The sequence below is a fragment of the Patiria miniata genome, unplaced genomic scaffold (assembly GCF_015706575.1).
Source record: "Patiria miniata isolate m_02_andy unplaced genomic scaffold, ASM1570657v1 HiC_scaffold_1, whole genome shotgun sequence".
Taxonomy (NCBI): domain Eukaryota; kingdom Metazoa; phylum Echinodermata; class Asteroidea; order Valvatida; family Asterinidae; genus Patiria; species Patiria miniata.
The window spans coordinates 25,103,091-25,116,637 of NW_024037047.1; the positions used below are offsets into that span (position 1 = coordinate 25,103,091).

The window sequence follows — 13,547 nt, forward strand, 5'->3', positions numbered from 1 at the left end:
ATTTTCAAGGCCAATATCTACAGAACTACAGGTCTGATTGGGTCGAAACTAGGTATGTACTTAAACCGGAATGTGTTATAGATGAAAATTGAAGTGACATCACGATGACCTCATCACGTGACATGTGACGTCATACTAAATGTGCATATTTCGAAGGCCAATATCTACAGAACCACTGGTCCGATTGGATTGAAAGTTGATATGTACCTAGACCGGGATGTGTTATAGATGAACATTGAAGTGACGTCATGATGACGTCATCATGGGTTACGTGACGTCTCGTTTAAGATTTATATATTTAATCTTTAAAAATCAGTCTAAAATCAACTGTGAGAGACCTGAACATGATTTTTGCGGGAATTGATAGAATTATCGAGGGTCTGCATTTTATATTTTGCAAATAAATCACGTGACCCTTTCTTCTGGTTGAAACCGGAAGTGCTTTGTTATTTAAAATTGGTGAAAGACGTGAACTTGCTTTCAACGATGTTTGCTCTGGCTAAGTTGTTCTTTACCATAATATTATAGTAATAGATGAAACTTTATGTGATGTCATCATGACGTCATCACGTGACATGTGACGTCATAATTCAAAGCCCTATGAGAATGGAATCACATATTATATGCCACCATTTATTATAAACAGAACTACACATCCTTCGTTGATGGAACACGTCACATGTCACAAAAAAGTTACCGAAACAGCCCTATGTTTGTCCACAAACATATGTCTAGTTTTTTTTTTTTTTTTGTAGCTTTACATGCATTTTGATATAAACCTTAGCTAAAAGGAACGTACGAAAAGGGAGGGAATAAAAACCAAAGGAAAAAAATGAAAGGATGAAACCAATGAAAGGATCCAAATGACGAAGTTCGTGCGGAAACGGCCGAGGGGAGATGTGTTTAAAGTATTACACTACTTTTATTTTCAATGAGATTTACTTTGTATCATTAACTACATTGCTCTTGTAAAGTATATCTGAAGAAACACGTGAATGAGCACCTACAGAAACAGTACGTTTATATGGAAAACATTTTATTATAACCTGCAAGATAAAATTAACTTCAAATTGAAATACTAGTGAGCTGAAATGTTTCATAGTATGCCCATGTATAAAAAAAATGTTAACACTAATTGTTGAGATCTGAGGTAGAAACTCAAACTCAAAACTAAAAAAAAAAACACCGGTTTTTTTTTCATAGCCACACATGTTCACAAAAGAGATACTGTGATAATGAAATAAAGAATTAAATAAAAAGAAAACTCCCTCTACCCTTATATTATTTTCAACTTAACCCTATATATAACGTTGACTCCTTACTCTCAACTCTTAAGCAGCCAAATGAATGAAAATAAATCCCAAAAAGACGAAACAAAAATGAAAGAACGACAAAAGACCAGTAAACGAAATCATTCATTGATTAATTATTCTTTCTCATCAACAAGTTTGAAAAGGCAAAGAAAAAGCGGATGTTATTCTTCTCACCCTGTAGACACTTGTTCAATTTTATGTCAAACCCTAATGAGAAAAAGCGGGAAAACAATGAAAAAAAATGCCCATATAGTAACAGTTTGTTTTGTAAAACCAACTGGCCACTGAAGTGAACTGCCAGGGATTTAAGAAGGGCAGTAAACATCCAACAAAGGATCACTTATCCTGTAATTGATCTTTTGTCTGCCTGTCCACGTACAAGTCCCACTACAAACTATCACCATGCACGGCCGTACCGTGTGCGTTCATGCGTGGACCGTCTCCCGCTTTGGCTTGAAGGGTCCCACACTCCCTCAATAACAATACCGTCTCCCGGTATATGAACTAGGGGTATTTAGCCCGCCCGCCTAAGGACAATATACAGAAATGTATATTGTTGGTCTAAAGGGGGCCAGCCTAAAGTGTATCTTTATGCCTCACAAACTCGCGCCCTGTCATTTGTGAGCCGGGCAGTGTAATCGTATAGGGTTGCCCCAACACGCCGAATGGGTTAAGACAAACCCATTGTGTAACCAGATGCTTGAGATAAATTCACTCAATAACCATTCTGAATCAACTGAATAATAACAGTGGGCTTTGGGACTAGCTTTACGATTAAAGATACTTTTTTTCACCTGTCACTGTGCTATTTTTTTTCCTAATAAAGGTGATGCAACAGATGCACCCATGATTCGGATTATGGAGGGCTCACATCTCACGTCTGTACTTGGCACGAACCTTACCCTGAATTGCAAACTGAGAGATGACATCAACATCACAACTGGCAAAGTTAACTTCAACTGGTATTTCGTCGACAAACTGGTATCTTTGTGTACCGAGGACCGACAACCAGATGGATCCAGTTGCAGCCTGGTCATCGGACCCGTCAGAGCGTCTTCTGAAGGACTGTACAAGTGTACCATGTTTGACGGAGAGACGTTTTTCGAAAGTACCACAGAGCTGACTGTCGTATGTAAGTCTAGTTCGAGGGCGTAAAGGCTTTTTACGTATGAGTGTGCATTTGCAGCGATCCAGAGGGTAGGGGTGGCATTCCCAAATACTTGTTGGTGAGGTCCTCCAATTTCCCCCAAGCTGCTGGCTCGCCGCCCCAACCGTAGAGACAAGAAAGAGAATGGACGCTCGTTGGTGCATGTGGTTATAAGTTGCTCGTTTTTTTATTTAACAGTAAATTGTATTAAATTGAACCTCGGAACAAACCTTGGCCCTGAATACGTTAATACCATCAGGAACCAGATTATAAGCGATTTTAGGAAAAAATGATAAACACAATTTATTTGCCACACTCAAATTATTTCAATGAAGTACACCACACCTCGAAAAAATGTGTTTTTTTGGTCTACAGAGCAAAGTACACGTGGAGCGATTGCGCATAGCTCCCTTACCGTGGACATGCAGGTATTTGTTTCTCTATTGTACGCATGAGAAGATACCTTGTACGTTCATTGCCAGTGTCACCGTTTCATTGTTCTTGAAGGAAATACGATCAAGACTCAGTATCGCTCTTTTCACGCTCCGCCATTTGGCATGTACAACCTCGATCTGGCAACTTTACATGATAAAAATAACCGGTTCAGTGATCTGAACCCCGACACAGGAATCATTGAACCGGCTATATTTGTTGTGTAAAGTTGCCAGAGCCAGATCGAGGCTCTGCATGCCCATGACGGAAGTGTGAAAAGAGCGAATGGACGGGGACATCTTAAATTATGTTCACGTTGGCACTTGTTTTATCGACAACTCAGCTCCTTACACTACAATGGATCTGTTGGATCTCTCTTCTGGAGATCTAGTCGACAGTAATTACAGTCTCAGTTGTGTTCCACTGGATGCAAAGCGAACCTTCGAGTGCAGCTTGCGAAACATCAAGCCAGACAGATGGAACCTGAGTTGGCTCATCGATGATTCCCGGGAGGTCTTGGGTCAGTTTGAGGTGACTAGTGCCGGCACAGGTGGCTTGATGATCGCAAGAAGCCGGTTCACTGTCCCCGACTCCGACCACAAGGATCTCCCAGATAACCTGACGTGTCAGGCAACTGGTGTCAACGGAGAGTTATTTACGGTCACTGTACAACTCCAGTTCTGCTCTGGTAAGAACAATTTCATCATTCGCCGATGCTGTTGCCCTCATTTAAGTTTGCCAGTGCCAGAGGGCCAGACTATATTCAGCTTTGCACCAATCACTCACTTACTGCCGTTGGTGAATTAGATTAAAATCTTACCTTGGCCAATACACCTTTTTTAAGGATTACCTAAATCCAGCAGATGCATGAAGAGACTTTCAGTAAATTAAAAATCGACTGAATCCAATTGTTTAAACAGTCTGGTTTAAAGTGCCCAACGCAATAGAAAGTTTTCTGAGTAGAATTCCTGCAATACAACGTGCAGGCCATCGTACGTTACATTAGATGTTAGTCACTTTTGTGGTTGTTTCGGAACAGTTTGTGCTAATGCAAATGTGTTCATAAATAACCTATTAATGTCATCTTTAACGCAGAAACCATGGACGTCAAAAGTGATCAAAGTCTAAATTGCTTTTCTTGAGATCAAATTTGATTTTGTTCTTCACCTTAATATTTGTATATGATCAAAATGGGTGTGATGCGTTTTGCATGTTGTTCATCTAAATCAATATAATTTATGTAGCAAACTAAAGCAAACTGAAGCTCAGAGATTTTTGTATGGGTTGTTTACGTTTGGGCATCAATGGCAAAATGTGCACCCAAAAAAATGCACCACCGCCCTCAAATGTTTGTAAGGGCGTTGTTGCATTTCTTTGTATGACACCTATTTTTAACATGTAATAAGACTCCGAATATGAAAACAACACTGTACCTAACCTAGGGAAAAAATAGTAATTACATGTATATTGTGACAGAAGGTATCTCTTTCGATCTCGCCCCGATTTATTTGATTATTTTCTTCTTAGAAACGCATACATTCATCTTCTAATACAATTTAACACACTGAAGAGAAAGAAAAACATTTCATCCAACCGGCCGAATAGTCGAAACTACTTTTCATAAGCTTTTCCATTTGGGTTGTACAAACACAATTTACCCAATTAAATGTACTGTTTCCTTCATGTGGCCTGATAGAGTCCAGCGTTGATTCAACAACCCTTAAAAAATATTGTTTAGAGGAAAATAGGGATCACTTTCCTGAATACTGATGTTATTTGCTTGAAGCAAAGTTCAGATGAAAAGAAAAGAGACAATGCGCACAACATAATAGTGAGTGCTTATGATTCAGATGTCTGACCCAAGCAGTCTTAGTAATGTGATTCATTTCCTTGTTGATGTGAACTCTTAAAAGTTCCCGGTCTGATCTGACCTGATACCGTTTGGGGTCAAAATGACACTTATTGAGTATTAAAAAGTTACAATGCTATGCATAATTTTTATGCCCCAGACACCTTGACAAAAGTGTCATTTTGACCACAACAGTACATTTTGACCCTTACATGTATCAGGTCAATTATGATTTAGATTCAAGATTAATTTGATTGGGGCTTTTTTACCTTTATTTGTTTCTTTAATATTGAAATTTTAAAGTAAACAAATAATCTGTTTGTTATTCCATAAGAAGGACCTCTCATCAAAGGTGCAAATGGAGTGCTTATCGCCACAGTAGCTCTGGTCAGTGTTCTAGGCACATTGGTTGTCTTGCCAATCGTGATGTTCGTCAAGTTTAGAAGGAACCGAAGAGAACATAATGTTCAGATCAAACGATCATCCGTCGAAATGGTAAGGCTTTGTTTATTTGACTGACTTACTACAATACATAAACAATGGAGATAATATACGTACGAAAGAAATGAAAAATGCAACCGAAAATTCTTGTGTGTAGAGACTTCATTGTAACGTCACTTGACTATTAAACAGGTTTATGATATATATGATTATTCAAAACTGAAAGTTGCAATATTTGCAAGAACAATATTACACAAAAATTAGGCTTTTCAAATGAAAGGCTTTTGGGGTCATGTTTAAATTCAATTCAGAAACAAACTCGAAACACTGAATTAAGGAAAGAAAGCCTAGGCGATTTTTCTGTACCAACCATTTGCAGTGACAATCCAAAAACGTGCAAACAGTCAAAAAAGAGGAAAGCCTTGCTAGTTTGGGGATGAAATTGATAACGAAAGTCAAGTGCAAACATAAACATGTTTTGCATCAAGCAATAAATGTTGTGCCTTTTTGTGTCCCTTGTTTCAAGGATGTCGCTTCTGACCCGGACGCTTTAGGACAACCAGGTCAGTCTGAGGTCGGCAGGTCACCGGGAGTGGATTTTGAGGACAGAATTGCACCACGAGGTCCACACAAATACGAGGACAAACTTGCGACAGAGGATCCACACCAATACGAGGACAACATTGGACATCAGGTTGGATACAAATATGAAGACAGCATTTCACCACAAGATCCACACAACTACGAGTACAACATTTCACAGCAGGTCGTACACAAATACGAAGACAGAATTTCTGTTCATCAAGTAGATGAACAGGAGTATGACGACACCACACCACCACAGGAGGAAACACCAATGCTACCTGAAAGCGATGATGATGACAATCTACCTCCCTGGGCTGAGGGGTGGGAGGTGCCTCGCTGCGACCTCATCATGGATGAGCGAGTCCTCGGAAGAGGGATTTTTGGTGAGGTACGATCAGGTGCTGTGATAAAAGATGGAGAACTGACAAGGGCTGCTATCAAGATGCTCAAAGGTAAACTATATCTACTTATCATATGAGGTTAATATATACCTTACAACGGTCTAACGGCAATACACAGACAATTAATCCCCGCCCAAAGGCGTTTTAACCAATTACATCCGTGTATTTATGTCTGTCATGGGTACATGCGCGTGTGATTCGTGCGGCTTGTAAATAGTGGCATGTCATTGATCTTCATTATCAATGTGGCATTCAGTGACGCGCACGTCTTGTGTTCCACTTGCGCAGTGGGCGGGGCCTAATGGGTCGGTCAGTTCGAATATACACGTCAACTTTGTGGTATTTATTTGACAGCTATATACTAAATGTTAAATAATGTTAAACACTGTGTTTCTCAAACAGGCCATGCATCGACAAGTGAGAAAGATGATTTCATCGATGAACTTCGCACAATGACCTCTTTCGGCCACCATCCTAATGTCGTCTCGCTGCTTGGCGCATGTCAGCATCGACGTATGTATTCGGTTTATTGTAAAAAAATTATTGATAATAACTGACTGAATAACAACGAAAACAGACTCGTAAATAAAAGACAAAGTTACATTTGAGATTGAGACAATGTATATTTAGTTCAGTTTGGTAGTGTGCTTTTTGATCAACTCGAACAAAGATGAACGAGTTGCTTTATATCACATGTTAACATAAACATGTGAAAATAGCGTGTGACCTTGACTCCGGAAACCATACTGTTTCTTAATCAGAGGTGTTGTTCGTTGCGTTGGAGTATCTTTCCCGCGGTGATCTGCGTAGCTACCTGCGGACGGCTCGCTCACAGTCAGACTCAGACGAGGATGCCTTGTCTTCCGATCAGCTGGTCAAGTTTGCTCTGGATGTTGCCAAGGGAATGGAGCACCTTGCTAAAGCAGGGGTAAGGGGGTGTCGCATATTTGCAATTTTTTCAGTTGTTGATTATGAAAGGCTCAGTTTTCATATTTACACTCTACTGAAATCCTGTTTGGATTTGACACGAAGTCCGAGTTTCATTTGGATTGATACTATTCATGGTCCAAAACTACACTTCTATTGATCACATTCCGGATCAAAATGCTAACCTACACTATTAAAAGTCCCGGTGTAGATTAAAGAATCTACCTCCGGAATCCGGGGGTCAGATTACACCCGACACGCTCCTGGTTCAAATCAAACATTTTACGTATACTAAAATTAGTGTGGTCAAAATGACAATTGTTTCGTCACAATGACATTATTCTGGATCAAATGACCCCGAAGAGCAACACAGAGATATGGCATGTTTCAATTCTACCCAGCTTTAGATCAAATCTGAACCGAAATTAAATCGAAATTATTTTGACCTTGGACTTTACGTGCAGCTAAAATGAAGGCTCTGTCCTCAGTGAGCAGTTCCACAATGGATTCAGATGTATTGTTATTCTGTTCTTTGATCTTAAAAGGTGATCCACCGAGATTTGGCTGCCAGGAACATCCTACTATCTGAAGGGCTGACAGCTAAGGTTTCAGACTTTGGACTGTCCAGAGGGGAGGACATCTACGTCCAAACATCAAAGGTAATTGTTTTAAACTAAACTCCAGATCTATATACCAAGTTCGTATTTCAGTTTTAGAGAGGTACATACGATGCTGAAAGTATTTTACAAAGCTCATATTGCCAGTCAGACACAAGTAAGACAGTTACTAGTGAAAAACAAGTCAACTAGAAAGCACCCAGATAGCGCAAACCTCCACAAAATCACCTCAGAAATACATGTACACCCATATCCACTGGACGTGCACATTTTATTGCACGTTCGCCACTCACGCATAGTATCAAATGGTTGAGTCCAATGACCTGTTGATTTCAGTGTTGTATGCCCTTAAGCACATAGGGGTGCAGACAAGTAAATCTGTCCGAAATTTCCTCGGTATTAGAGCATTGTGAAGGCCGTGAACTTGATGATTTGTAAAAAATAAAAACAAAAGAAGGTTGGAAGCCATGCAGCGGACTGCCAGCTCGTAGATCTGTGAAATGTGGATGATGATTAGGTCCTAAAATGTCTCTATTTTGCAATGGAGTGTAGGCGTCCATTTTCAAATTGGCGATGGGCTTCAGGACTGCTTTTAGGGGTGATCATCTTTGGATGGTATTTTCTCCCAAAAGTCATTGTTCACCCCAACAAAATTGTGCTAACATGGCGGTGTCCACCGTAAGCGGTGCGCATGCGCTTTATATTTCAGGACAATTTTTTTTTCAGGGGGCGTGACCTGGGGGTGTTTCAAAAAAGGGGTCACCAATGGCGGTTCCGCAGCAAATGCTCCCAAATCTAAATGGGCCGATATACCGTCATCCGATCACAGCAATTTCGAGTGACGAAAAGGGGGGGGGGGGTTGATTTGGGGTTGTAAGGAGCTGGAAGTCAATTAAGTCCCGTTGGGGGCGCCCTGCAGTAACGCAGCCGCAAACAGAGTGCCTGCTTTCAGTTCAGATGTAGAACTCAAGAGGTTTTTTTTTTCTCACAATGTTTTAATCAAATATGGTTTATCCATCCTCCCTCATTCCGTACACGTGCATGGTTTGGGGGTATTTTTCACAACCTCGCTTTTTATAGGGTGCAGACCAGTAAATCGGTCCGAAATTGCCTACGCCGGTGTGGCAGGTAATTCTGTCCCCCCTGGTAAATGTGTCCCCCCGGACAGATTTACCGGGTCGTGACCCGGTAAATCTGTCCGGGGGGACACTTTTACCTAGGTAAACCTGTCCCCCTCTAGGTAAATCTGTCCCCCTGCACGACGTTAAAATGTGTCCCCCCTGGTAAATGTGTCCCCGTGCAACGTCACAAGTCTAGCACCCAGACTGTATATTAGTAAAGTTATTAACTGTTTTTGCGCGGCGCCTTGCTAAATTCAGGAATGGTGCTTAGGCCTACGTCAAAGCACAACTCACGTTTTGATGACGACTTCGGGAGCGAGCGATTTGCATGGTGGGCAAAAAAGACTTGAAATGCACTTTTATTTTAAGCCGCATGGTTGCAAAAAATAAAGACAAAATGGAACTCGAACGAGCAAGGAACACGGACCAAGGAGTTCGTTCTTAATTATTCCTCCATGAACACACACACACACCCAGACTTGTTTCACATACCTAGTGTGGACTTTCCTTTCTTTTCGTGTAGTTAAGGAACACCAGTGGAAAAACTCATTTTTCTCAAACTGTGAAAACTCTTACAACCCATTTTTTTTTCAATGATTCCCTTTAGTGTTTCTCTTCATTCTGCTACGGATAAACCTAACCCAAAAATGCCTCTAAACCTGTTTTCCAGAAATGGGGAAACATTGTGTGGACGTGGGCAAGTCCACACTTCGTCGCTGCTACCTACATTATGTGGACGTCTTTTGTTCGGAAGTCCACACTGCGTATGTAAGACAAGCTCACCCATGCATGACGCTGGGAACACAAATCAGAATGCTTGCAAGACCATGCGGGAAGTGTTACATAACACATTCCTGGATGTCCCTCACTGCGTTATTAATAGGCTTGGTAATACAGCCCGAGGAAAAGTAAGCTCAGCGGACACATCACATCAGCATGTATCGTGCTCATGTAACGTGCACTGTAACGTGCTCAACTGTCCGCCGAATCCTACGGAGGGCGTGCGCGCTAGCCGTATAGGTTGAGTATTACTACGTGTGCCTTTTCTGCTTTCTTGCAGAAACATAGATCGGTTGATTAACATCTAAACGTTAATTTCATTTTGATAATCATTGATGAAGGGTGGAAAAATCTAAAAATGTATACCCTGTGCGCTGAATTCATTATAATAACATCAATATAACAACTTATGCGTGCAAAACCAGGGGGGACAGAATTAACTGGAGGGGACAGAATTACCTGGAGGGGGACAGAATTAACGGGACAGGGGGGACACTTTTACCTAGGTAATTCTGTCCCCCGGTAAAAGTGTTTAACCGGGGGACAGAATTACCGTCCACACCGGCCAAATCACGATTTACATGCCCTCAAATTCTTCAATATTGGATCATTGTGAAGGCCGTGAACTTGATGATTTGTAAAAAAAACAAAAGAAGGTTGGTAGCCGTGCAGAGGAATGCGAGCTCGCATTTCTGTGAAATGTGGATGATGATTAGGCCCTAAAATGGCTCTATTTTGCAATGGAGCGTAGGTGATGTGCTTCATGACTGCTTTTAGGGGTGATCATCTTTGGATGGAATTTTCCGTCAAAAATCATTAGTGAACAATTCCACAATCTAATGGACTCGTACCTGTATCAAGGACCACCCCTAAAAAAATAGGTTCATAAAATTACATCTAGAACTGCTTGAGTTATCTTGTTAACTGACAAACCAACACCGATGGAAGCATTACCTCCTTGGCGGAGATAATAATTTCGTCAGTCACAAGTCCATAAATAGTCCATTGAATTCAAGTCAAATTTCAAATCAATTGTGGCAAAGTAAGGCAATTCTTTTTCGGTATTCATCACCCCCACATTTCTTGTAATTTGACTTTGATTGAGAGATTGCAAATATGTATGATTTTGATTCTTGACCTCTTTCTTGGCATGTAAGGACATTATATGGAACATCCCCATATCATCAGAAGTTGACAAAAAGTACAATCTACACAAAGTCCCGAATCTAATTTGACCAGGACTCCGGGCTATCTTTGCCCTGAAACTTCTCCTGGTGAAAATGTCACTTTTCTGGGTCAAAATGACAATACTCTTGGTCATTGTATTGGTCATTTTGACACGGAAAAGTGTGATTTTGACCCGGAAAAAAAAGATCAGATCAAATATTATGACCATAACTCCGGGTCAAATTTAACCCGTGACTTTTTTAAGGTTAGTTTTCATGTCTTTTCATTTGCATTTTGATAATTATTATTATTATGGTTTATTTATTTGAATTATAGAGACGAGTTCCAGTCCGCTGGTTGGCTATTGAGTCGATCAGGTATAAGAGGTACACGACAAAGAGTGATGTGTAAGTACAAATGACCTTGTTTATCGTATGGAGTTTTTTATGCTAGAAATATCTAGATTATTTCTTTTTGCGAAATATTTCCCGTCACAGAATTAAAGAATTATTGACTTAATTGTTCTCATCATCAGGTGGTCTTTTGGCATCCTCTTGTGGGAAATAACCACAATAGGTAAGACATATTCTGCTTTTTTTTTTGCTCAAATGAAAGAAATCTGTCCTACCATTATCAAACCGTTTAAAGCAACTTTATTTCCATCAAGCTTATTTGAAGTGGTGCGAAAACTAAACAATTGGTCCTTTCCCCTTTTTCCACTGTATCTAATTTATTTTTAACGTACAATGTGAAGGGGGAACCCCCTACCCGACCACCAGGAGCGAGTCACTGGCCAGGAAGCTGAAGGGAGGATACCGTATGCCCAAGCCCAGCAACTGTGACGACAAAAGGTAAGATGTTCCCTTAATAGGTGCTCAGTTTTATCAACAGGTAGTTTTCGTCCAAAATATATAATTATTGCTTAAAAAAGACCTGCTGAAACGTCCTCTTGGCTGAACAGTAGATAGCGAGTGTCAGCACCTCTGCGTGTCAACATTCAAGCTTGCTCGTACGGCAAACTTGACCCAGCTACAATGCTCCGTAGGCCATATTTTTTGTTAATGCCGAGCCACTAGTTTGATGAGTAGAAGTATGCATGCATATGAGGTGGGCCTAGGGCTACTTAAATAGTCTGGAAGTCTTTTCGAAAAGGTATAGTCTTGTGGACAAAGAGAGATGCAGCCATATGTAACATTGGACTAGCTGCTATAAACATCACTGCAAGCAAGTGCTAATAGGAGGATCTGAAGATCAGAAGAATCTTCACTCATAAGGTTTCCCTGTGACTCATTTAAATTAGTTTCGCCCTGATGCGTAAGTGCTGGGAAGAGGATCCAAACAACAGACCAAGTTTCTCTGAACTGGTCTCTACCCTAAGTGGCACGGATGACAGTAAAATTGAACATGTAAGTAAAGCATCAATTTCGCATCAAAGTTATCTAGCCCACCGCATCATCTTAGATATTTAGCTAGAGGAAAATAAACGAAACATTTTCCTTTTGTTTAGATAGGTACACTGCACTTAATACATGTATTACAATTTTTGTTGGAAGCAATCTTTATTTACTAGTGTGGCTTTAAAATCCGGCTAGGCCCAAACCATGAGGGTGTGCACACACGCTTATAAAGGACATTGTTCATTTCATTTACTTTTCAGACCTATTTTTCGTTTAACCGAGTGCGTTACGAGAATTTGAGTGTCATCCAGCCCGAGTTTGATGACAACTGATCAATGGATATCAGCGTTCGTTCAACTGTGTCAACCGTTTTCCCGTGACGTAATAGGCCGTATTTTTTAACGATTGCGGCGCCATGTTGGGGGTACAAAAAAGACGAGTAATATGCAAAAAATTGAGTGCTGTTATGTACCCAATAACCTTATTACAGCGTGCCATGGAATGTCAGTACAATGCATGGTATTTTAAATGAGCATAGGCCTATTATATTTGGTCTTACCACGGGTCATTTTAATGTATTAGTATAGACATATCTATAATGAACTTAACTTTGTTATTCAAGATTTTTAATACATTTTTGGAGAACCACTTTATTGAACTTAGACCTTGCCACTTTTTTCCCCCTTAACATTTCTCCGTTGGCTTTGTTTTCTGGTGTTTTTTTTGTTTTTTGTTTTTTTGTTAGTTTTTGTTGTTGTTGTTGTTGTTGTTGTTGTTGTTGCTGTTGTTGTTGTTGTTGTTGTTGTTGTTGTTGTTGTTGTGGGTTGTTGTTGTTGTTGTTTTTTTTGGTGGGGGGGGGGGGGTTGGGGGGGACGGGGCATTGATTTATAACCACGTCCAAAAAAGGTAATCAGTGAGCAGCCTAATGATGTCGGCATACCATTTTATGCAGCCACATCTTCAACACACCTCCTGTTTATCGCACTGTCACTGCGACAGCGCATTCTTCGGACAGCTTTACTTTCAACTTATATCCAGCAAATTGGGGAACTGAGATGTCATGGCATTTGTTTTGAAATCAGTGGTGCTCAGTTGATATTTCAGTGAGCCAAGTGAGGTATCAATGGACAGCTGATGATTAATTCTTTAAGCTAATTTTATGATTAATTCCTTTTCTTAATCAAAGCCATTTATTTTGGAATACCTGATTGGATACACCCTGTATAAAAACTAATGTTTAATGTATTTATTTTTTTACAGAAGGTCGGTCAATCAGTTGGCTTCTTTTTGCTGCATCGGTCGGTTTATTTTTTTTTTTTCGTCTGCGTATTGCTTTTAAGCAGGTTTTTTTTTTAAGACGCTCCTCGTTT

The 13,547-nt window shown here is 40.3% G+C and overlaps 1 protein-coding gene across 1 annotated transcript; it reads left to right on the top strand.

Annotated features, from left to right (window-relative positions):
* Positions 1-2,171: 2,171 nt before the first annotated feature.
* LOC119732185 (cAMP-dependent protein kinase catalytic subunit 3-like) lies at positions 2,172-12,509 on the top strand. Its single transcript, XM_038205611.1, has 12 exons — positions 2,172-2,445; positions 3,236-3,580; positions 5,076-5,236; positions 5,709-6,219; positions 6,571-6,681; positions 6,930-7,096; positions 7,641-7,754; positions 11,117-11,187; positions 11,316-11,356; positions 11,535-11,631; positions 12,081-12,186; positions 12,438-12,509. The coding sequence occupies exons 1-12, from the start codon at positions 2,172-2,174 to the stop codon at positions 12,507-12,509; spliced, it is 2,070 nt and encodes a 689-aa protein (XP_038061539.1).
* The last annotated feature ends 1,038 nt before the right edge of the window (positions 12,510-13,547 follow it).

Coding starts and splice junctions, on each gene's coding strand:
- LOC119732185 (XM_038205611.1), top strand. CDS start 2,172: ATGGAGGGCTCACATCTCACGTCTGTACTTGGCACGAACCTTACCCTG. Junction 11,188..11,315: donor TACACGACAAAGAGTGATGT/GTAAGTACAAAT, acceptor TCTCATCATCAG/GTGGTCTTTTGGCATCCTCT. Junction 11,357..11,534: donor GTGGGAAATAACCACAATAG/GTAAGACATATT, acceptor TACAATGTGAAG/GGGGAACCCCCTACCCGACC.